General features: G+C 32.6%; 2 protein-coding genes across 2 annotated transcripts; both read left to right on the top strand.

The window, feature by feature from the left end:
* The first annotated feature begins 4,004 nt into the window (after positions 1-4,004).
* Positions 4,005-4,738, top strand: LOC127086974 (histone H4). The gene has a single exon (XM_051027800.1). The coding sequence runs from the start codon at positions 4,066-4,068 to the stop codon at positions 4,375-4,377; it is 312 nt and encodes a 103-aa protein (XP_050883757.1). The 5' UTR covers positions 4,005-4,065; the 3' UTR covers positions 4,378-4,738.
* A 10,839-nt stretch (positions 4,739-15,577) lies between these two features.
* LOC127086973 (transcription factor bHLH30) lies at positions 15,578-17,153 on the top strand. Its single transcript, XM_051027799.1, has 2 exons — positions 15,578-16,115; positions 16,468-17,153. The coding sequence occupies exons 1-2, from the start codon at positions 15,876-15,878 to the stop codon at positions 16,939-16,941; spliced, it is 714 nt and encodes a 237-aa protein (XP_050883756.1). The 5' UTR covers positions 15,578-15,875; the 3' UTR covers positions 16,942-17,153.
* The last annotated feature ends 7,116 nt before the right edge of the window (positions 17,154-24,269 follow it).

Raw genomic sequence — 24,269 nt, 5'->3', positions numbered from 1 at the left:
ATATCATTAACTTAACCAAGTCCCTTTTATCATCCCGTTACCTTGGATTTTTGATACAAGCATTAATTATAAAGATGTGATAAGTTTCATGTGATAATAGATTTATTGCCAAAAATCGAAGTGGTCAATTACGTCCATGGAGATCTCGACGAATTTGATTTTTTTGAGAAGTAAACTTTAGTCGAATTATAATCAATCAGAGACCAGGGAGTTTATTAGTTTTGGGACTTAATGAAATTTAGAGTACCCAAATTTTTTATTTTCCAAGCAATCGAATGAGGTGTAAGTGGATAAGATCAAATAGTTATTTGAGGACACATGGTAGTCTGTCGAAGACGAAGGCTACATGGAGACGAAGACATGACATATTTTGCTTAGTCGACCGTTGTAGACAATTAACTTAGGACCGGTATATGAGTAAGCATTCACTTATGTTTTAAGGGTCCGCAATTGTATACAAATTCTGTAAAACTCAAAGTATTTGTTTGTTGTGAGAAAAGAGTCAATAATGTATGTATATGTGTTCTATTTTTTACAAATCAAAATCTATATTTTCAGTTATTTACTGCATTGAATTTTTGTTTCAATCACCTTTTGTTTATTTTTTATATTTCGACTTCAGTGTCAAAATATGTTTTAAACCTTTGATTTTCACACAATATATTCTGTGATCTTTTTGAGTTTAATCCCTTAAGTGAAATCAAACTTATTTTTGTTTACCAAATTTCACAGTAAACAAATTGGCATACCCGATAGGATCCTTTTGTGTGAAAATTTATATTTTTTTCATTTTAAAGAAAAATTATTTAAAAAGTTCCTCATTTAAGAAATTTCGCAAATTTGTGAGTGTGCATGAGATTGAAGAGTGGTAAGATAACTAAAAAAGAAGTTAGAAAACCAACGAGGAGATACATTAGGAGAATGGTTACTCTCAGAAACAACAATAATGGAGAATAACCATCCAATAGCACATGTGTGGATACTGTCAGTGCAAGTTCGACTGAACCAATTGCCTCTATTGCTAGCACGACGACCATACCGTCAAACACAACCATGCCATCGACCACGACGATATCGTCGATTGCACAAGAAGGGGTGGTATTTCCCCCCTAAATAACACATAGTCACCCCATTGACTCCTAGCTCAACTATGTCAACCGACTTTAGTTTGTTTGCCATAAGTTTCACAATGCATATGCTCGGGCGTGAACAACCTTAGGGTATGCCAACATCAATGATGGAAAAGTTTCATACTAACTCTTTAACATTTGCTGACAATGCATATTCATCACTATTGACATCAGGATCGACTATAGGTAAACTTGGTCGGACCATACAACCCCAACTGGGGATGAGATTCGATTCCCAAGCGATGCCAACATTCACTACAAATTCTATGATGACGATAAGACAACAGATGGACGGAAGTAACCATGGTATGGTTAACACGTTTACCCAACAAATGGTACTATATTTAACCATTTGATTCAAAATACGAATCAGAGTTACCAACAATTGGCAATTCAAATGAATCGAACCGCTGATTTTTTGACACCCCTCAGGCGCAAGTTCGACCAATTGTACAACCAGAAGTGGTTAGGCCGATTTGAAATGAGAGAATAGTTATTGAAGAAAACACAGTAAATCAGGAAAAACAATTTGTGCCCCACATAGTCGAACAAGAGAGGCTTAGGAAATTAAATTAAACTTGGAAATAGTTGCTTCGCAAAATGTTGGAAGAGGAAGAGGCAGAGGAAAATAAGAAGTAAAATATGTTGTTGATGAAGATGAAGACGGAAGAGAAAGAAAAGTAATAATTGATTTTCTTGAAAAGATAATAGTGACCTTACCTAATGATAGATCGATGAACTAAATCCACATGTTTTTTTCTTACAAACATCACTTTTTTCGTGTAATCACAAAACAAAACCATCTGCAAGATGTTAGGGTAAAGAATCAAAGACACAAATTGAAGAAAGAAAAAGAAATGAATAAATAAACTTGTGTCTAGTAATATATCATTTTTACCAAGGAAGAGAAACTCACATGCAGGTGAAGGTCGAAGAGAAACTACCTTGTTTGCAAAAGATTGGAAAAGGAAGATGATATGGACAAATAGATTCAGGAGAAGAGAGAAGAAAGAAGAACTTTTTTTTAAACCCAAACGAAAAACCATAGAAATGGATTTGATAAATATTGAGAACAAAGTATTAGCTTAGCTATAAATGCAACATTGGAGAATACAATAAAATTGATTTATTTGACTAATAAAAAGGTTGAGGGTTCACTTGGATTACAATCATGATGGATGAAAAGTTGGTCTAAAAATGTTGCATAAAAGCATATAAATGAGAAAAGGTTGCTAAGATATAGAAATCAAATTGGTTCAATAAAAAAGTTGGGTCTATTTTATAATTTTTGGATCAAAATTATCCTCAATTTAATAATGTGTTAAAAAAAAGACTAAAAGATAGTTTTAAGTTTTTCAGAACATATAATTTTCTTATATTATAGATTACACTATAACTAACTTAATTGATACTAAAATAATTAAAAACATTTTTAATTTTTAATTTCACAATGATAATTTAAATAAAAAGAAAAAGAAAAATACTAAAAAAGGGAGTTGTGTATAAAATTGGAGGAAGGGTATAAATTGTTTATATAACTTTTGCAAAGGAGAATTATTTTATTTAAATATAAGAACATACTACTACAAATTGAGACTTTTTTTTACCATAGAGTCTCTTTTTTAAAAAAATATTCTCAATATAACCTGTTTTAAAAATGATTTCCCAGAATACCCCATTTTATTTCTATGACTCATCCATTCAAATGACGAGTTGTTGAAGCACAAAATATTGTTGTATTGACTCGCCCATTGATTGGACGAGTACTAATCATGAACTCGGTCAATGGATTGCCGAGTGAATGAAGTGTTATTTTTTTTTTAAAATTAATTTAATAAATCTAATAAATTAATTTTGTTTTTAAATACATGCCATATTATTACAATTAATTATAAATACAATTATTACAATTAATTATAATTATTAAAACAATTTTTTAATTTAATGAGGTATAATATTACGACAATTTTTACAATTATTTTGTTTCTGTAATAAATAATAATAATTGATTTTAAAAACAAAATTAATTCAATTAAAAGCAATTGTTTTATAATTAATTCATTTTAAATTAATTTTAAAATAATTGTTATTATAATTCATTTTATTTTAATTTAATTTTAAATTAAATTCCATATATAGATATCTATCGTGCTACAAATACATGAATCTTTATGTTACAATTATTATTTAATTAATACAATTAAAATGGGGTATAATTTAATTCATTTAAAAATAATTATTTCAAAAATGAGGCACGGTAGTAAAAATTCCATATTATAATTTAATTATATTATTAGGATTATTATTTTATAGTTTTTTAATTATTTTTATATTTAAATAATAAAAATTATTTTTTTAAATAATAATATTTTTGTAAATTAAAAAATTGTTTTAATAATAAAACTATAAATATTATAATGAGGCATATGTTTAATTTTAATAATTATATTTAAAAACAAAAAAATTTAACACTTCATTCACTCGGCCATCCATGAGAAAAAATTCAGGTTAGTACTCGTCCAATCAATTAGCGAGTCAATACAGCAATATTTTGTGATTCAACAACTCATCATTTGAATGGACGAGTCATAGAAATAAAATGGGGTATTCTGGAAAATTATTTTCAAAACAGGTTATATTAGAAAAAAAAATTCAAAAAAGGGACTCTGGTAAAAAAAAGTCACAAATTGATACCGAAAATATTGGTTAGCGGTAGTTGAAAATTTGAAATCCTGGCGATCCGCGTGATACTCAATCTTGAACCAATTATTTTAAATCAACGGTGCGGATCTTAAGATAGGTTATTCACGCGGATAACCATCGAAACGAACGGCCTGGATTTATCTTCTCATCATATATAAACCCCACAAATCCTCATTCAAATCATCTCTGATATCTTCTTCTCCATAGAGAAAAATCAGCAAGCAACATCACCATGTCTGGAAGAGGTAAAGGAGGAAAGGGTTTAGGAAAGGGTGGTGCCAAGCGTCACCGTAAGGTTCTGAGGGACAATATCCAAGGAATTACAAAGCCTGCTATTCGCCGTCTTGCAAGACGCGGTGGTGTGAAGCGTATCAGTGGCTTAATCTATGAAGAAACTCGCGGTGTTCTGAAGATCTTTCTTGAGAATGTTATTCGTGATGCGGTTACCTACACTGAGCATGCTCGCCGTAAGACTGTTACTGCAATGGATGTTGTTTACGCTCTCAAGAGACAGGGGAGGACACTTTATGGATTTGGGGGTTAGGGTTAGGGTTAAGGTCATTTTCTTGTGTTGTAACTCTTTGTTTTATATCAATTATGTAATGAAATCAGAGCTTTGTAGAATCTATTCTGTATCTATTCGCTTCATAGTTTGTCTTCTTACATAGGGATAATACATGAAGTGAAGGTGTTTGTTAATTTGTTAGATACCTTTGATTGGCCACTCGAGGCTAAGATAATGGGAATGATAGCAATTGAAGTTGCAAAGGTCATTGTTGAACAGAGTGGAATCAGTGATTCATTTAGTACTGAGGAATTTCTTCTAGAAAGAGAAGAGAAGCTCAGGAGTTTGTTTCCAATGAATGTGCTTTTGCCAAGTATATATGGAATTATGGATTAATGTATATTGTTTGCTGTTAACTGTGGAAACTAGGTTTGGCATTTGAAATTGGAGCTACTAGAGATTTAAAGCTTTAATAATAATATTACATGAATTGAGTTATATTTTTGATAATATGTTACATGCCTATACTTGGATGACTGTCACATGACTAATGTCAAGCGTTGCAGATATTTAATTTTGTCTTGTTGATTTGTATAAATTGATTCCAATTTAAATTGATTTTCATCTGTGAAACACTTTGAATAGGATTTTGGTTACCTTTAAGACTATTTTATGATAAAGAGTCTCTATGACCCGGGAGATGCATATTCGTCTATTATTTGAATATCTTAAATTTATAAATTTATTCTTTCAAAAATGCATTTTTGAAAAGTAACCTACTTATTCTTTTTAGAGTAACATAATTGTCCTAAAATTGTTATTTTTGTTGTTGAAGTTATATTAAAATAAAATTAAAATTAAATCAAAGTAAAATTAAGTTTATATTAAAGTTAAATGAAAGTAAAAAGGTGGTACATTAATTCAAAAAATCAAGATCATATATAATATTTGTTAAAAAATACAAAAAAAATGTACATCAAAACATAAAATATTGGGTATGTTTAACCCTTGTTTTCTTCTCATCCGCTTACGCAAATTATATAACTCGACAATCATACTCTCCACGAGGGACAACTAGGAGTTGTTATCCTTAAAGAGTCTTGTCTTTATGTCTGCTCTACCCATTTTCATAACACGTCAATAGATCGCCAACACGTCATCGTCGTGGCCATCCCTAGGTTAAGTACCTCTTGGTTAGTTGACCTAGGTGGTTTTCCAGGAGTGTTTGGTGTCATGATAAAGTGTGATATGTTATGTAACCATATCATGTAGTTGTCTACAAAGACATAATGTACATAAGCTGACATTTTGCGATACTCCTTTGGTACCAGATGACTCTTGAAATCGTTAGTATTGCATCAAAATCTCTGCGGCTGAAGGTGAGAGAAGCAGACTCATGGGAGTCTCAGAATAGTCTACAGATAGTCAAACTGTCGCATCACTCGCTCTGACAGATAATGATACATTAGAGATAATCCACAGACCAACCATCAAGGGTATAAGGCAATGAGATTAAATGGATGTGTCTCACCGTGTCTCCCATATGGAGAAAAGGCAATGTCATATGTTACAAGACGATCAAGATCACTATGAATGACTCAACCACATTATTCCTCATGTACGACGCAAAGGAGGCAACACACAGTCAATCCTCAGTGTATGTAGGCACAATTTTCCACCAGGTATGCGAGGGAAGTTAGAGATAACCCATCCCTAAAATATGGTTCATATATAATATTAATAACAAGCAACGAGAGACGTCTAACAAATGAATTAATAACAAGCAACATGTTAGGACAAATCCACAAATTCCATAAAATCAACCAAATTTTAGCCTGAGTCAAATTTAGAGATGTAACTCCGTACAAACTTGTGATTTTCAGTCATGGCAGAAGCGTTATTGTTTCCCCTAGTCCTCCAAAAATATGTCAATGTAAGTTCTTGTTGGCTACTAATATCGTTTACACCATCATCTAATGTACCTAAAACAACTAATATAGTTTAAACAACTAGCTACAAATCAAAACATAAAAAAATGATAGCATTTTGAAAATTTGCCAAATCTAACCGATGAGAAGTAGAAGCATGCTTGAGACACTAGAAAGGAGGAGAAATAACCAAATGACATAAGCTTGAATGAATGGATGGGAAGCTTGAATGTTGCAGAGCTCAAATGATTTATTTTGAGAACTTTTTAGAAAATGAAGAAGGAGGAAGAGGAAAGGGTCTGACGCATGATATGAAACATTAGCGTCAGGAGACACATCTCCGGATCACCCACTAATTTTTAAATAAATGATGTTTACATAGAAGCATCTTCGGATGTACCTTTTCCGCATATAGAGATACATATCTTCTGGATTAAATTTTGACATAATAAGATACCTTGAAATTAATTTAAAAAAGATGCGTCCGAAAATGTATCTCCTAACGATAATGGAGAAGCATACATAAGGGTGAAAAGAGCGATTTCCTAAATAAATATGGTGATAATGTCTCTAAAGGCCTACAAAATTTATATCAAATGAAACCCATGTGTTTTATTCTATGTAATATGTTTCATCCTACTTAATGACAAATGCTTTTGACTTGTTAAAATCTTCATTTTTTTTCCAAATAAATGCTCACTTCTTTATCTCCATTTCTGACATGTTACACTACATGTTTATAATCTTTTCCCAACTTACAAAAACTTCTCGATTTTTTTGAAAGACTAAAACTTCATCTCCTACCACGATTCTCCAACTTTTTTATGTTTTTTTAGTAATATTGTTTTCTAAAGATTTTTAATTTTTTTTTATAGAAAAATATCATATAATTGTATCGGGGCATATTCTTTTTTCAAAAATATCTGATTTTTAAAAAAGTTCAATAAAAAATCATACCAATTATTTAAAAATTCAATAAAAATGTAAAATTTTCATCAATTTTTACAAATTCTTATACAAGATTTTTTTCTATAACTATTTTAAATAATTACAGTTTTTTTAGAGTAATTTTTTTTAACAATCTATAATTTGAAATAAATAAATAATAACAAAGATATTTTGGTCAATATAAAAATAAGGAGTATTTTGGTTAATATAGAAATAAGGAGGGTTAGATATAAATATAAGTAGGGTGGTAGGTAAAAAGTTCTATAACTAAACATTTATATGAAATATTTGTTCAGATAACTATTAACCTTTTTTATAATTGAAATACTATTATTCTATAGGCTAAATTAAGTGCTACCATTATCAACAACAAAAAGGAAGACTCGTTAAACTTTACACGTTAGTAAAACATATTTTATAATGAATATGATTATTTAATTTAATGCAGCGGCAAAATTTTATAATTTTAATTAATTTTCTATTTTCAAAACAAGGACAAATGAACCAAGTTACCAACATTAAAAATTCTAATTTGTCTTAGTGGAGTGTTGTGAGGAGCACTACTAGATGGATTAATAATGTGAAAACCAAAAGTTGTGTGAATCTAAGTGGCTTTTATTCAAATAAAACAGCGTTTTGTGTCACCATTATTGACGTGGACAAGGACAATGGATCACTATTCTATTGTCAAAGGAAAATGATTGGCATAGTGCTAATTAGCTTATTAAAAAAAGTGATTAGGTGACTTTTAGCTTAAAGGGTGCCATTCAAAATTGGCTTTTGCCTAACTTATAGGGCTATTAAAAATGATATGAAAAAGCTTAAACATGTTTATTTTGGTTATATGAACCTGTAAGCTAGATTATAAATAAAAAAATAATGTGTGAAAAAGTAAATCTCAATTTCTTCTAAATGTTAGCAAACCTAAAATCATTATTTATGGCAAAAAAATTAAGTTAATTATATCCTCAAATAATTTGGTCATACATAAGATTCCCTTCAAAATGTGCTAAAATATGTACTTGTCATTATTCAACGTCATAATGTATGGACAAACATGGTTCAGTTCTAATAAAAAGGGTTATTTGGTGATATTAATTAGGACAAAATCATGAAACCGTGAATTTTCTGCACTCTGTATTCGAGGTGTCTGTTTTAATTGAATTTAAGCCTTTTTCTTAACCATATGTTAATTTAAATTAAGGGAAAGTTAAGCTTGAAATTAAACCTAATCAATGACCATTAGAGCAAATAAAGTACTATTTCACGGCATAATAATTTAATATTGATGAGTTTAGAGAATGTCAATAAATCAAATATTTAGAGTCATTGTCGGGCGGATAAGAGAATGTGATAATAAAATAATTTATCTTATCATGTTTCCCTAGTTTAAATTTTATCTTGAATATAAATTTTATCTTGAATATAAGTCGATTAGATTTCGACGATGAGAAAATAATTTATTAATCTACTCCTAAAATATATAATTTAAAATAAAACATTAAATATGATAAAATATAAATAAATATTAATTTGATATTGCATTAAAACATATTAACAAATGATTTTTAAAAAATATATATGGTTTTGTTATAAGGATAATTTTTAATTTTATATAATATAAAAAATTAAACCTAATAAATTGGAAGTATGAAAAATAAAATAATTATTAAAATTTTAAAAATATGAATATTAGTTTTAGTTTTTTTTATCAAATTAAATATATTTTCTTGTAAGGGTAGTTTTGTCATTTACATATTATATAAAAATATTTTATGGGTAATGCTAACTTGTGCCCCAAGGGAACAAGTTAAAAAAACTCATAAATAGAATTTTTTTATTAAAAAACATAATAAAAATATTAATTATAAATTTATATTAAATTTAAAGCACAATTTCTAATAATTTTTTACTATATTTATCTCTTAACTTGTGCTCTTGGGGCACAAGTTAACATTACCCATATTTTATTTTGCTTTTCCCATATATATATATATATATATATATATATATATATATATATATATATATATATATATATATATATATATATATATATATATATATATATATATATATATATATAATATATATATATATATATTATATATATATATATATATATATATATATATCATCTTACATCTTTATCCTACTTTACATTCTATAATGTCACTATGATATTCTCCGTATTAGACGGATCCTTATTTATCAAAAATCTTAAATTCATGGGAGTATGATTTACTTATATACAATTTTATTTAAAAATTTTAGTCGGTGATTCAACCATTTCACACTTTAAATTTCAACAATCTTTTTTATAAGTGTAAATCACCTATTTCACTAGCATGATTTATAACCATAACTCTAATATTACTTATTAGTGAGTTCGAGAAGCTTCAGAAATATCAATGACATGAACATTCAATTTTTTTTTTTAAATTTTAATAGTACAAAATATAAATATAACAAATTTTATTATCAAACATGTTATTTCAATTCAATTTGGCATAATATAAACAATGAAATCAAAATTATCTCTTAGATTCCATAGATGTATCTTTGGATATACTTTATTTTAAATCAAAATGTTAACTGATCCATAAATGAATCTCTGAAATATTTTAAAACATACACCATACATTCCAATATGAAAGACATTTTTTATGCATTTATTATTCAGGAGATGCATATTCGTTTAGGGTTTACGAAGATGCATCTCTATACTCTACCATAATAGTTCATATTATGTTTGTTTTATGGTTTACGCAGAAGAAAGTGATGATTTATAAATGTTAAGTACCATGTCATGTCATGAGATTTATTTCACACATTCGATATGAAAAAATGACACATATAAATCCATATGGTCCAAAAATGACATATATAAATAAAGTCGAATACACGATAAAGTAGAATAAAATGAAAAATAAAATACAATCCATAATGTATCCAAAGTACAACTACTATACTACTGAGTATACCGGACTACAACTCCTCTGCCTCCTCGTGCTCCTCGACATCCACTACCCTTTATCCTCTGATGTTATCTCCGATACATTAGTGCATCTCGTGCCTCCGTCATAATGGCATCTAGGACATGCCTCACCTCATACCCATCAGGGAAGATACCTCTGTCAATGCATGCTTGTGCAATCTCCACTATGCAACGACATCTAGGCAAGACATCATGAGCATGATCTAACTGTGTCTGCTCCTCCAATAGTATCTTATGATGAGCTGGCCTTGCTGGATCTCTTAGAGCAGTCTGAACCATATTAATATGTGACATCCAAAGAACCAACTGATGTACCAGTCATAGCTCCAATATCTCTCTATTATGATACTTCGTGCCTCCTCCGATACCAGATGACTAAGATAATCATCAAACATGACATCCATCTCTCTACGTTTATAGCAGGAGAATAAGAGATAACATGGTGTCTGAGAATGGTCTGAGTGTAACTAAACTGCCGCATCACGCGCTCAGACAGATGAAGAGCAGTGAGACGTGATCCGCAAGCCAACCATAATGAGTATAACATTATGTCTTCAAATGGACGTGTCACACGGTGATCGACATAACTATTAAAGTGCATGTCCTCGACAACCAAGCGATCAAGATGCACAATGAACACCTCTATCGCTTGGTTCCCTCTGAGCGGGGCATACGCAGACGACGCGACATATCCTCAATATAAATTGGCACAAAAGACCAACCAAAGATGCGTGGGAAGCGCTGGAGGATCCAAGCCTGAAAAGTTTTGGAACATACAAATCATTAGTAAGGGCGTTGCAAAAATGTAATGAAAATGACACAGAAACATTAAAAGACCAATAAATATTACCGTCAGTAGTGTGATGCTGCCTGTGACCTACTTCGTCTTCCACATACAACCCTTTGATAACTTTGATTACAAGTATACAAAACAAGTGACCCCCAGTTGTACTCATGGATCCGCTCGAAGTCCTTGAAGTACCGCATGTAGACGACATCTGTATAAGTGACACTCTTGTCCATAAAAATCGCAGTGCCAACCAAACATAGTAGACATACTCTCATAACATACGTTACATGTAACCCCACCTGCTCGTCATCACCTCTAACTTGATTTTCTCTAAGGAGCTCGTATGTATATACCGTTTTCAGGAATTCAAACCTAACATGAGCCCGTATGGTTTTTTCCATCTCCCTCATGGCAGTCTCTAGACCAACTTCCAAATAGTCTACCATTAACTTGAATGCCTCATCTTTTCTAATCTTCCTATGACCTAGAAGTTTTCCCATAATCGGAAGATGCAACAAACACGACACATCGTCGAATGTGATAGACATCTCACCAAGCGGGAGATGAAATGACGAGGTCTCGGTGTTCCATCTCTCCATGAATTCATTAAGCATCATGTGGTTGACCGTAATATAACCGGTCATGGACAAGTCCTTAATCTCAGATAGGGACAAAGCTGCCTGAAACAACTCTTCATTCGGTTGAGGCAAGCCAGTAATCTTCCACCAGTGGTTAATGAAAAATCAATATCAGAAGCTTGTAATATAATAATAAATGTAAATTAAAAAGAATGAATTCAGCTAATGTTACCTCTTCGTACTAGATATGTCTGGCAGTATGGTCTGAATATAGAGGTAGTAGTGGCAACTCTACAGGGCCTCCTCTAAATGTTCGAGGTGGCTCTGCCTCATCATCCTAAGTAGGCTCACCATCCGGAGGTGGCACTAGCTCAACAGCCTCACCAGCGGAGGTGACATTACCTCATAAGCATCATTAATTTAAGGTGGCAGTGGTGCCTCCGGTACCATCGGTGACTCGGGTACCTCTGGCGCATGAATAGATGAACCTATAGCCCCGGGAGGATGGAAAGAGTGATGCGCCGGTAGGTGAAACCTGTCTCCTATGGGAAGAAGAAGATGGAGAAGCACGAGCCCTAAAAGTAGATTCCTCTGCATGTCTAAAGTGAACAAGAGTATGAAATCTGACTCTTCTCCCTCTACACTAATGCATATTGTGCAATCCTCCCGTGCCTCAGTCTATCGTCTATATCAGCCATAATGTATGTAAGTAAACTAGACAATTAGTATAAACAACACTATAAGCAAGAAAATTAAAAAAAACACTAATAATATCCGGAGATGCATCTCCGATTACTAGGAAACTAAACTTTGAAAAATCTCAGAGATGCATCTCCAAAATTTTCTGCAACTCTTCAGGTCCTTCAATTGCGACAACACAGCCATACAAACCCAAAAAATAATGGTTTGATCTTTATTTTCAACCAACAAACATGTTTTGTAGTATATATAAACTATTATTCATGCAATTTCTACTTGTTTGTTACCTAAATCATCAATTTCTACTTATTTACACAAAAACTAAAAAAACTTTTCAAAACATATTTTTTTTTACAAATTTAGAGTTTACTTTTTAGTTGGATGATGTCTCTGATGTACTTAGTGTTGATTGAAGAACCCTTGAGCTTGATTGTTTGATTTTGAACTTGGTTGATAGATTTTTTTTTAGACAATTTGAAAATTTTGTAAGTATTTTTTTTTAGAAATGAGGAAGAAAAAGAGTTTTAGCGCGATTTAAACTCTAATACCTTGAGAAGATGCATCTCTGAAATACATTTGAATAACATCTTTGAAATTTTTGTAATGTTAATTTTGAATTGTACGTACTCAGAATGCGTCCGAAAACGTATATCTGAAATTTGAGAATATATTAATATTTTTAATTGATGCACTAAAAATAATATGGTACATTAAATTTTTTCCATATATATATATATATATATATATATATATATATATATATAGAAATCAAACTTGCTATTTCAAACATGTTATTTCAATTCAAATCAAACATGCTATTTTAATTTATATGACAATGAAATCTCTTAGAATAATTATTAAAAATAATAGTCTCTCCTTAAATTATCTTATTTGCTTAAAGTCTTAAATATAAAATATGTATACAAATATTTAACAATAAAATAATATATAAAAAATAATGAAAAATATTATTGAATGTTGGACTAAATAGAATAAATTTTGTATAGACAAACACGTCAAGACTCTTCTATCAATCAAAGGTTGGAACTATACATAAAGAGAAAAGAGCTTTGAGGTTAAGCATAAATAAGAAAGATTATAATTTTAAAAATAGAATTTGAATTCATTTTCAATTTTTAATTGACAAAACGTATAATTTCTACAAAATTTTGCTGATTTTAAAGCAAAATTTAGGGTGGACCACTTTGATAGATCTCTAATGATGATTGTGATTGATCTTTTAAATTTGAAATTTAGTGTACATGAGTCACCAAAACAATTACGAAATAAAATAAAATTCTTTTAGCTTATTATAACAAATAACAAAATTATTTTTAATTTATTATATAATCAGTGTTTATGGACAGTAATTCCATAAATTTAAAAACATATATTAAGGTGAATTTTAATCCAACCATGAGCAAGTAAAAATATTAAATATGTTCTACTGTGTCTTTTCTGATTGAGAAGAGTCTTTATTGTTACACTTTAATATGTTTGATTTTTTAAAAATAAAGATTATGTCATTGTAATTTGAAGAATTATGATTTTAACTCATAAAAAAAATTAACCACCAAAAATTTTTACTTGGAACTGCCATGTTGAGATTTTAAATTTTATTTATTTTTTGAATGACATGATATCATATGTTATTTTTTTTTTACGTTTAATTTTTTCATTGGTTTTTGTGGTTAAAATTGTCATCAAACATACTTATGTTTCTTGAGATATTTTGAGAATGAATGATTAAATAAAGTTTTATTTAAAATTTTATTATAATGTATTCAAGAAATTATTTCATCTATTTTTAAAAGCAATCAAACATGAATATCATTTGTTGTGTAATTTTGTCCACCGGACCCTTCTTGATCAAGGCACCACTATTAAATTTTGGATAGATGTTTGACCAAGTCATCTTTTTATCTTAGTAACTTTTGACTTTTTCCTCATCAGTAAAGACATAAACATCAATGCAATCATATCCACATACTTGATCAGTAATTAATGGTCAATGTCTTCCAATTGGTCTAATATTTTTCCTTTCCTATTTCACATCTGAAGAGGATCAAACTCAAGACCAAATGGTTCGTCACTCACCTTCTTCAGGATTATTAAGCCTTAAAGATGCCTACCAACTCATGGCCCTCATTCCCTTCTCTCATCTTGGGTCAGACTCATGGTGCAAAGATATTTCACCATTCAAATCAATCTTGGTTTGGAAGCTAATCATTCACAAAGTCCCTAATGATGAGGAGTTAATGACAAAGGGAGTCTCATTGGTCTCAATCAACTGTCTCTGTCATCGTGACATTGAAATTACTGTTCATCTCTTCTCCACATGTAGTTTTGTAAAAACTATTTGGAATTAGTTTTTTAGCTCGACCAAGATCAATACCAAACCATACACAATTACAGAACTTCTCCACATTTGCAATCATGGTAGGTCCAAGCAATTCTCCCTTGTTCTCAGTATCACATTTAGAAAGCTAGGAACACGTGACTCTTCAAACATCACATTCAAAATGTCAACTACACAATCTCCCAAAGTCAAGTTCAAATTGTTCTTATAAGTCACAACTCTAACCTCACTTCTAATTCCTATATACATGATTCCGTTCTCCTAAAAGCTTTTAAGGTTAAATCATCCCTAACTCTTGTGATCAAAGAAGTGTTGTGGAAACCTCTTATCCTAGATTGATACAAATGTAATTTTGAAGGAGCATTCAATTGTGAAGCAATACACTCGAGTTGTGGTGGTATTTTCAGGAATAATATGTGTGATTTCATTTTGGCATACTTAGAGAAACTTCAATATCATTCCTCTTTCCACTCTAAGATTGTTGCAATAATGTGTCATTATTATTGCTAATGAGAGAGGTTGATCCAAACTATTAGATATAAATTAACTCCCTTTTGATTGTTCAAGCTTATACCGACCCTTCCATCATTCTTTGGCAGTTTAGGAATCTTCAAAATCTTGTATAAAAATGACAAATACTATGTCGTTTTTGTTATCTTACATCTATAAAAAGGAAAACAATTGTGCATATTCTTTTACAAATCAAAGTCTCGCAGTTGATTCCTTATACATTTTTTATCTATCTCTTTGAAAATCAGAACAAACATCATAAAAAAAAATAGGTTGAATTTGCATTTCTTTAAATTTCCTTCCTTTTTTGTGTGGGTTAAGGTCTAATCCCCCAATAATAAACATTTTAAAAAAATACATTATCTATAAAACTTGATTTAATTTAAATGTGAAAAGTTCTAGTATATAAAAAGTGTGTGGATGTAGTCCCCCACCATAAGAAGCAATCTTTAAGAGAAGAAAGAGCAAGCAGCAACATCACCATTCTCTTTCTGGATCTCACCAAACTCACTCACCATCATCATATCTGACACACACTTCACTTTCCAAATACACTCCAACCCCAACATGACAAATTAACAACAACCCTTTCCCTTTTCATCATTCTATTTTACTTTATTTTCTCCCAAACAAAACAACCTTTGCCTCCTCCTAACTTGTCTTTCCATTTGTCCTCTCTCCAAGACCTTACATCTTCTTTGTGTTTCTTTCTTCTTGGAAACTGTGTATGGAAATGGAGGATTTTACTTCAACCAGAATCAATGAGTATGGTTCTTCTTCTTCTCTTGTTTTGGATAGAGAAAGAGGAGAGCTTGTGGAAGCATCCGTGAAGCTGGAACGCAAAGGTGTTTCACCTGAGAGAACTATTGAAGCTTTGAAGAATCACAGTGAAGCTGAGAGGAGAAGAAGAGCAAGAATTAATTCACATCTTGATACCCTTCGTACCGTTATTCCAGGTGCTAATAAGGTTAGTAGTTTTATTTTATTAGACTTACAATTTACAATTACTTTTAGTGCTAGTTTTGATCATGGAAAACCGATAGACGACCCTATAGCAGAAACCTGATAGCATGTGTCTGTTTGTCTGTTCAAATGTACTTTAATATCATTTTAAAATTTAGGTTGAGTCAGAGTCTAACTTGACTTTACAAAACCGATTCATTTAGGTTGAGTCTGAGTCTAGCTTCTCCTTACAAAATCGGTTTTTCAGATGAATCTTACTCATATGTGGTAGCGCAAACAAAATGATATATATATATATGTTAATCTTTGATAGCTTGAGAATCTAAGTTTTTTCTCCATGTACTTTTTGAACATAGTTGGACAAAGCATCTTTACTAGCTGAGGTTATTACACATTTGAAAGAGCTAAAAACAAATGCAGCACAAGCAAGTGAAGGACTAATGATTCCAAAAGACAATGATGAGATAAGAGTTGAATCACAAGAAGGTGGATTAAATGGTTTCCCTTATTCGATTAGAGCGTCACTATGTTGTGAATACAAACCAGGTTTATTGTCTGATATAAGACAAGCACTTGATGAACTTCATCTTATGATAATAAGGGCAGAGATTGCAACTTTAGGAGGTAGAATGAAGAATGTCTTTGTCATAATAAGCTGCAAAGAACAGAATTTCGAGGATGCTGAGTATCGACAGTTTCTCGCTGGATCGGTTCATCAAGCTCTTAGATCTGTTCTTGATAGATTTTCTGTTTCACAAGATATTATAGAAACTAGAAAGAGGAGGAGGATTTCTATATTCAGTTCTTCATCTTTAGGAGATTTCTTATAAAACTTGTTTTTTGTTGTTGGTATATTCACATGTGATGTGAATCTTGGGTTGTACATGTGTTGGGAACTTTTGTAGATAGCTAGGTTGATACCTGATTTAAGGATGTTTCAATCTTTTGACCAAACACACAATGAATGAACTTGTTTTATGACATTGTACTTTGTTTGGGGAGAAATTTATGTTGACAAAACTTCTCTTCTTTTGAGTATTAATAGGTCAAAGTATGAACATGTGAGAAATATGATTGTAAAGCAAGCAAAACATTGTAAGCAGCAATTTTGAATTCTCTGTCTTGGCAAAACATTGTAAGCAGCAATTTTGAATTCTCTGTCTTGACATATACTTGTGATTACTAAACTCTATTTTTTTTTGGATTTGAATTCTCTCCCACAAAAAACTTGTCTGCATCCTTTCCTAATCAGATCCTCATTTTCTTCAATTTTCACTTTTTTTTCCACTCACATATTTTATTGTTGAAGAGAAATGTTTGTGAGAGAATATAACTAAATCGTAGTTACAAAATATAATATATATTTTATGTGTGATTGTTATAAGAACCCATACCTTTTTTTTATACAAAGAACTCACACATTTTAGATTAATGAGATAGTTGGTAAAAAAATGTTCTTCATTGGGTTAATATTGTTTGAAAAAATGGATGTTGAACATTTTATAAGTGAGAAGACCCGTATTTCCGATGCCTTAAGGTTTTAGGTGAATATGTGGTATCTCTTTTATTTGTTTTGGCGAGTCTTTCACCCAATGTAGATGCCTCTTCTCTTGATGATCCATTAGTGGTATTAGAGCTTATGATTCGATTAAGGGATCGACTCTTTGTATCGAAAATTTTCCTGCCATGGTGGCGGTCAGATGACATGGTAAGAATGTCGACGATAATATAAATGTATGTGGATGAAAGAGCTTATGTTTGAGGGGGGCCCTATATACCCAATTGAATATTGGTGTCTCTCTCACTTGTTTGGGTGAATCTTTGACCAAATATGAATGTTTCCCCACTTGATGACCTATAATTGCTAACTCTTTAAAGATGAAATTGATGCCGAAGTAAAGAAATGCGAGAGGTTCTATTGAGTCAAAAAGAGTATTCATCCAAGTTCCACATCGAGTAGTGAGAAGAAAAAAATATTGAAATATTAATACAAATAGAAAGAGTTAGCTTGAGTTTTCTTCACCACAACAACTCTAGTCTTATGGATGTGATGGAGTTTGTGTTGGTCGATTTTAGCGAAGGATGTTTAGTTCGTGTACGAGCGGAAAATATTGCTTGCTACCCAAAATTTGGAGACGTGAACATTGACATCGCGTCAGAATGAACAACATAACTTGGAATCTCACAGAGTTATGTTCTCATCGCATTAGAGCGAAATGTGTTCTAACTTCTTGCGCATGGTAGGAACGAAAATTTGTTTGCGTCTTCTCAAAATGGACGAAGCAACTTTCATTTGTGAAACAGTTTTGACATCACAAGGTTGGATTATTTTTAGGTTGGATGAGTACTTGAACGAGAGACTAAGTACGACAATCATCAAAATACTCAGGACTGGGAGGGACAAGTGCAACCGACTAACCTTTTTCATCAAAATTATTTATGAAACTTATGTGGCGAATAAAGTCACGTTTCTTTAACAAAAGATTAGTATTCGAACAAGAGGCTAAGTACGACCATCACACAAATACTCGAGACTAAGGAGGACAATTGCATCCAACTAATCTTTCTTGTCCCCCCCAAAAGAACTAGATTCGTTTATTTAATGTATTTTAAAACGGGATACGAGTACTCGAACGGTAGGCTAGGTACGACCACCATTTGAATACTCGGGGACTAGGAAGGACAATTACGTCCATCTAATCATTTTCAACCGATTGTTTATTGCGAAAAAGAATTTTTGAAATGATTAAATTTGAAAAGGACTTGATGAGATCAAGTGTATGCTTTGTTTTATTTTTAAAATGTGTTTTAAGCAGAAAACGAGCACTCGAACGGTAGGCTAAGTATGAGCATCATCCAAATACTCGGAGACTAAGAGGGACAAGTACGTCCAACTATTCATTTTTCATCCGATTATTTATTGCGAGAAAGTTATAAGTTTCAATGTGAAAATGATTTTGATTTTAGTTTTGAAATGGTTTTGAAAAGGTTTTGTATCGATGGTTGAAAAATAATGAAAGGCGCGAGTTAAGACACAAGGTCGCGAGTTCACGCGCGAGGGCGCGGATGCTAGCGCAAGGGCGCGGATTCTAATGGAAGGGTGTAACTTAAAGCTACAAATCGTACGAAATGCAATGTCGCACACAAGCACGCAACAAAACGATGTGCATACAACAATCTTAACCAGTCAACATTCATCATGATCTAATCGAAAAGTAACGTAACGTGCATGTGTTAAATTAAACGCAACGTAAGGACACGACTTGAGTTCACGTAACGCGAGGAATTGCAATGCAAAACTGCCAACACATAAATTTTTATATTTTTTCTACATTCCCAATAGTTAGGATAACTAGTTTAGTTTTAGTTAACCATAAATTGTTAATGTGGAAGTTGACATTTCCAAATTGATAACATCCTCCTCACAAAAGATAGTTTTTGTATCAATTATAGGAGACTGCATGGTATAAGTGTAGGAGATCGCGTAGATTCATTTCTGTAACCATAACTTTGATAAAATCTTCCATTATTTTGTTATAAATAAATTATTCATGTTACTCGAAATCATTAAAATATACTCTTATTAGATATACAAATTTCCCTCGGCCGATAGGAAGTCAGGTGGGTATGAATACATTCAAACATGAGTTAATTTTTTTCTCAAGTTTATTGAAATTTATCACAGTCGTCAAAATGTTAGCCTCAATCAAAATGTAATAGAGTTATATATTTATGCATTAGTATTATGTTCCATGTTGATAATGCCACTAACCAAATATGATATCTGAAGAAAGCTGCATACATAAGGGTAGATTCAACATAAGACACCACAAAAATGGAAGATATTGAGCTGAACATTAGGTACCACGAACACTCACAAAGGAGGACTCACACATTACATGCATAAATAGTCGAGCAAGATTAAACTCTATAAGCCTTCACGATATGACTAATAAAAGTAATGTTTGCTTATAAATATTGGACTGGGTAATCATTTAAAAAATTAATTAAATCAATCAATTTTGTATATTTTTATCTCTTTCACTTTACTTTGTTTTTATGCATTTTGTAGTTTAGTAGCCCAATTCCCCCCATACACATTGTATTTAACGCTCTTTGGAATAACTAAGAAATTATTTGTTAAGGGACACAATTCTCCCCCTGAATGCAATTGCTTAAAGAAATGATATTGGGCTATTAGTCGATCTCTTATCTAACTTTCAATTTCGAAAATAAATGTGAGAAACTATGTCAAAAACCACTCAAAAATCCAATTCACCATATCAATATTATGTTTGGCGTATGCACATGCGATATAGAAAAAACCTTAGCATCATGGATCACCCATAACCATCATCAACAAAGAGGTTAAAACAACACAAACCTATTAAACCTCCACAAACTGTGAGAATGCCAACATGTGTAGCTTCTCCCATTGCTCTTAGAGGTGCGTTGATTTATCTAATAAAGGAATAATTGGTAATGACAATGTCTTTTATTATAAAACAATTAGGCATGATGATACATGATATCATGTATCATATATCTCAACAAATTGTTGACATTTTGAGAGTCAAGTCTACCATGCAGGGAGTTCAAGGGAGTCATGTTTAGACAAATATTGCTACTTGTTTCTACCTGGACTAAGACGGGGCTAAAGTCTACCTATTATCTTAATGAGTTATAAGTTAAAATCATAAAATGCCCTAATTGATTTCAGCTGCAAACTCAATCTAATGAAAAGGAGCCAAATTTGGTTATTAAGTCCGTAAGGTAAAGATATTTGTGACAAGAGTAACTTATGGATATTAACTTTAGAAGGAAAAATACCAATATTTGTTGCGAGCAAGAAGGCTTTGTGACATGTGGAGCAGGCGTAGACTTGTCCTAAAAAAAACTGATCCAAACAGGAAAACAAAGTAATTTTATCTAATAATAAAACATATTATATATTGACATTTGTTGGCCTTGACGGTTATGATTGGAACTGTGGGACGAGAGCCTTGTGAAACCATAATAAGACCCCTTGTCATACCCCAAAATTTGCCCATTAATATTTCAAGACATTTTTTCAGGGCACTCCGACTCATTTTTATGACACTGATCTTAAAGGAACGAAGGCCCAGCTCACGAATGACCCAAACTGGCCTGTTCGCTACACGCTCGCCTAGTGATAACATGAAATTATATCATATTTTAGGACTTAATTCAATTAAATTTTATCATTATTTATTTCAGTTCACTTTATATTGTTACGCGGTATTTTCTTCCTATTTGTCTCAGGTGGCTTATTTGGAAGCACAAGTAAAAATGGAGGAAAAGAGGTGCAAAAAGGAGAGAAAACGAACCAAATAGCAAAGCCCAGCCCAAAGTACAAGAACACAGGTGTTGCACCTGTGACGAGCGTCACAGAGGCTGTGACGAGCGTCACACCTTGCACACCCCTGTGACGGACGTCACACATGGTGTGACGAACGTCACACCATTCCCCTACATTTTTGGCGCAAGGAACGCCTCATAGACGTTGAGCGTTGAGGGAGTGTTGAGCCCTATATCCACGCCATGAAATTAGCCACGTTGAAGACCTCTTGGCAGCAAGTAGTTACTTAATGGTACCAATATAAATAGCCACAAGAAAACCTAAAGTGGGGGGGCTTTTCCACATTTTTTCCCTTTTGCCGTTTTCGCTTTTGCATAGTTTCTTTTCCAGCAGCTTAGGCATTGTTTATTACGAGTTCTACACTACTTCCCTTGCAATTTCCCATTTCCTTTTTAGCATTTGGTTAATTCTTTTCGCACAATAGTTTCTACAACGGAAACTATTGTGTACCTTTTTACCGAATCTAACCTTACGTTAGGATCTAGTTTATTTCCTTCGTTTTAATTTGTTGTTTAATTGAAAAATCCAAAAATAAATCCTACCGGCTTGTGGTGGAGTGTTCAGGACTACTGTTTAACTTACTCCGGGTAACCCTAAAGGAAACCCTGAAGGAAAAGCCGGCGGCTCCGCCCAACTCAATCCGGCATCAACCCTAAGAGTGCCAATTCAAGGTTGCAATTCAATTGCAAACAGGTTTGCGTTACTATCGCCGCTTTATGTTCCGTGTGACACCATAATTGAATTCATAAATATATTTGAGGTTCTGCATGTAGACTTAAGTATGCCTGGATACCTTGAATTGTTGTAGCGGATGCCGCTGTTTTTCGTTCTGTTTTGATCTTTGCCCTTCTGACCTGTTTTATTATAACCATGCTTTGTTTACCTGATACTATTACTGCTTTGGTGCAACTCTTGATTGCACCCCACTTGGTATTCTGACCTGTTTTCGGAATTTTGTAAGGGCTCACATACTCCCGAAGAAGGTGGCTTGCTAGGTATTCCACTTTATTTGAGGGATACCCTTATGGAGATGGATTCCGAACTAATTAATTTTAATGGGGAGATTCATCCTAATTGCCTAATTAATTTTAATGTGGAAATTCATCTTAAATACTTAATTGTAAAACATGGCCTTTGAATATGTGACCTTGGACCTCTCTTTGTTGCCTTACGGTATTACGGTATTACGGTCATGTCCCGCGAACGTGGGGATACACTTAGCAAAGACCCTTCGATTAAATCATCATAACATAAACCATAGTCCCTCGGATGTTGCCCTCGAATGATTTTGCCCCTCGATGACCCTTCGGTGTAGCCTACGGTTAAATGATGATCGTCCCTTCGAATGCTAAGGTATCCTTACAACTGTTGCCTTCAATGACCTATCGATGACCCTACGATGACCCTTTTGCATCCAAAGGATAAAACTACTTACTTCTCAATAGTAAGGACAGTTTTACCCTCATAAGGATAGGAAATGCCCATAACGACCTCAGGAAGGTATAACTCTCAATTACTGGATCATAACCTAAAACATTTTCCACCCCTCACACTTTACACTTTACGAATCCTAGAAAATCACCACTTGGTATACATTCATACTAGAATCATTACCAAGTTATATTTTTCTAAACTGTTTTTCAAAATCAAACGAGATAAATACTTTGTATACATTCATACGAGAATCATTACAAAGTTAAACTCTCTTTTCGAAACATTTTTAAACAATTCACCAACGCTTTTCAGACAAAAATATAAGTGATCCAGCAATTAAGAGCCCATGGATAACCATGGATACAAAGGGTGCTAATACCTTCCCTTTGTATAATGTACCTCCCGAACCCAAAATCTATTGAGGTCTTTCCTGTTCTTTTCCACCTTTCCTTATTGGATAAAAGAAAAGTCGGTGGCGACTCTTGCTATCCGCGACATTGCGATAAAAAGCAAAATACCCCAAGTCAGTTCACCGTATGACAGAACTGGCGACTCTGCTGGGGATACTTTAAAAAGAGAGGTTACCTTAAAAACAAGATCACTTATTCCAAATTGTCTGATTTACTTTTAAGGGATTGCTTGGGTATTTTTGAGTGAAAGATCTTACACCCGGATCTAGTGTACCTTAGGTAAGTAGCAATAGATCATCGCGACTATCCAGCGTATACTGGAATGGTTAAAATGATGGCTACGGTTAATGTGACACTTTGGATGTCCTGATGTTCCTCATGTTCACTTGAGGAAAAATTTGGCTTCCGCGTGGTGTCATTAAAGCATTAACCAGACCTTTAGAACCCTAATTGACTCATCCTGGCCATTAGAAAGTAGTGAGATAACTGACTTCGGTTCCGACTGGGGTTGGTTGAGACTCGATACTACACTCTTTGAGATTGGACTTTAGGGAAGCTTCGGTCAACCACTTGGTGTTGCACTGAAGTGGACTTAAAGGAAGGTCAATGATTGGAGATCCTTCTAGAACCCGGTTACTATTCTAGGACAGGTTGAACCAACTAAACTTCAGTGGGGAGGGTACTTACCTATGGAACTCAGGCAAGCCTTAAAACCTAGGAATGATGGTTGTGTGACTTGCTTGTGCTTGTTATTTATTTAACCTCATAACATCATAACATCATAACATCTTAACATCTTAACATCATAACATCATGACATCATAACATTGTACTAACCATTTCAAGGACTTAGGGATTTAACTTTGCTCTGTTTTGTAAGGCTATGGCTCCCAGGAAGACCATCCGGATTAATCTTGTAGCAATCTCTCCTCAA

This window comes from Lathyrus oleraceus, chromosome 5 (assembly GCF_024323335.1).
Source record: "Lathyrus oleraceus cultivar Zhongwan6 chromosome 5, CAAS_Psat_ZW6_1.0, whole genome shotgun sequence".
Lineage (NCBI taxonomy): Eukaryota > Viridiplantae > Streptophyta > Magnoliopsida > Fabales > Fabaceae > Lathyrus > Lathyrus oleraceus.
Note: the sequence above shows the minus strand (reverse complement) of the source record. Positions and strands in the feature narration are given on the sequence as shown.

What these genes read in the sequence shown, in the direction of transcription:
- LOC127086973 (XM_051027799.1), top strand. Translation starts at nt 15,876, where the DNA reads ATGGAAATGGAGGATTTTACTTCAACCAGAATCAATGAGTATGGTTCT. An exon ending in TTATTCCAGGTGCTAATAAG is followed by an intron (nt 16,116 to 16,467) that starts GTTAGTAGTTTT and finishes TTTTGAACATAG; the next exon opens with TTGGACAAAGCATCTTTACT.
- LOC127086974 (XM_051027800.1), top strand. Translation starts at nt 4,066, where the DNA reads ATGTCTGGAAGAGGTAAAGGAGGAAAGGGTTTAGGAAAGGGTGGTGCC.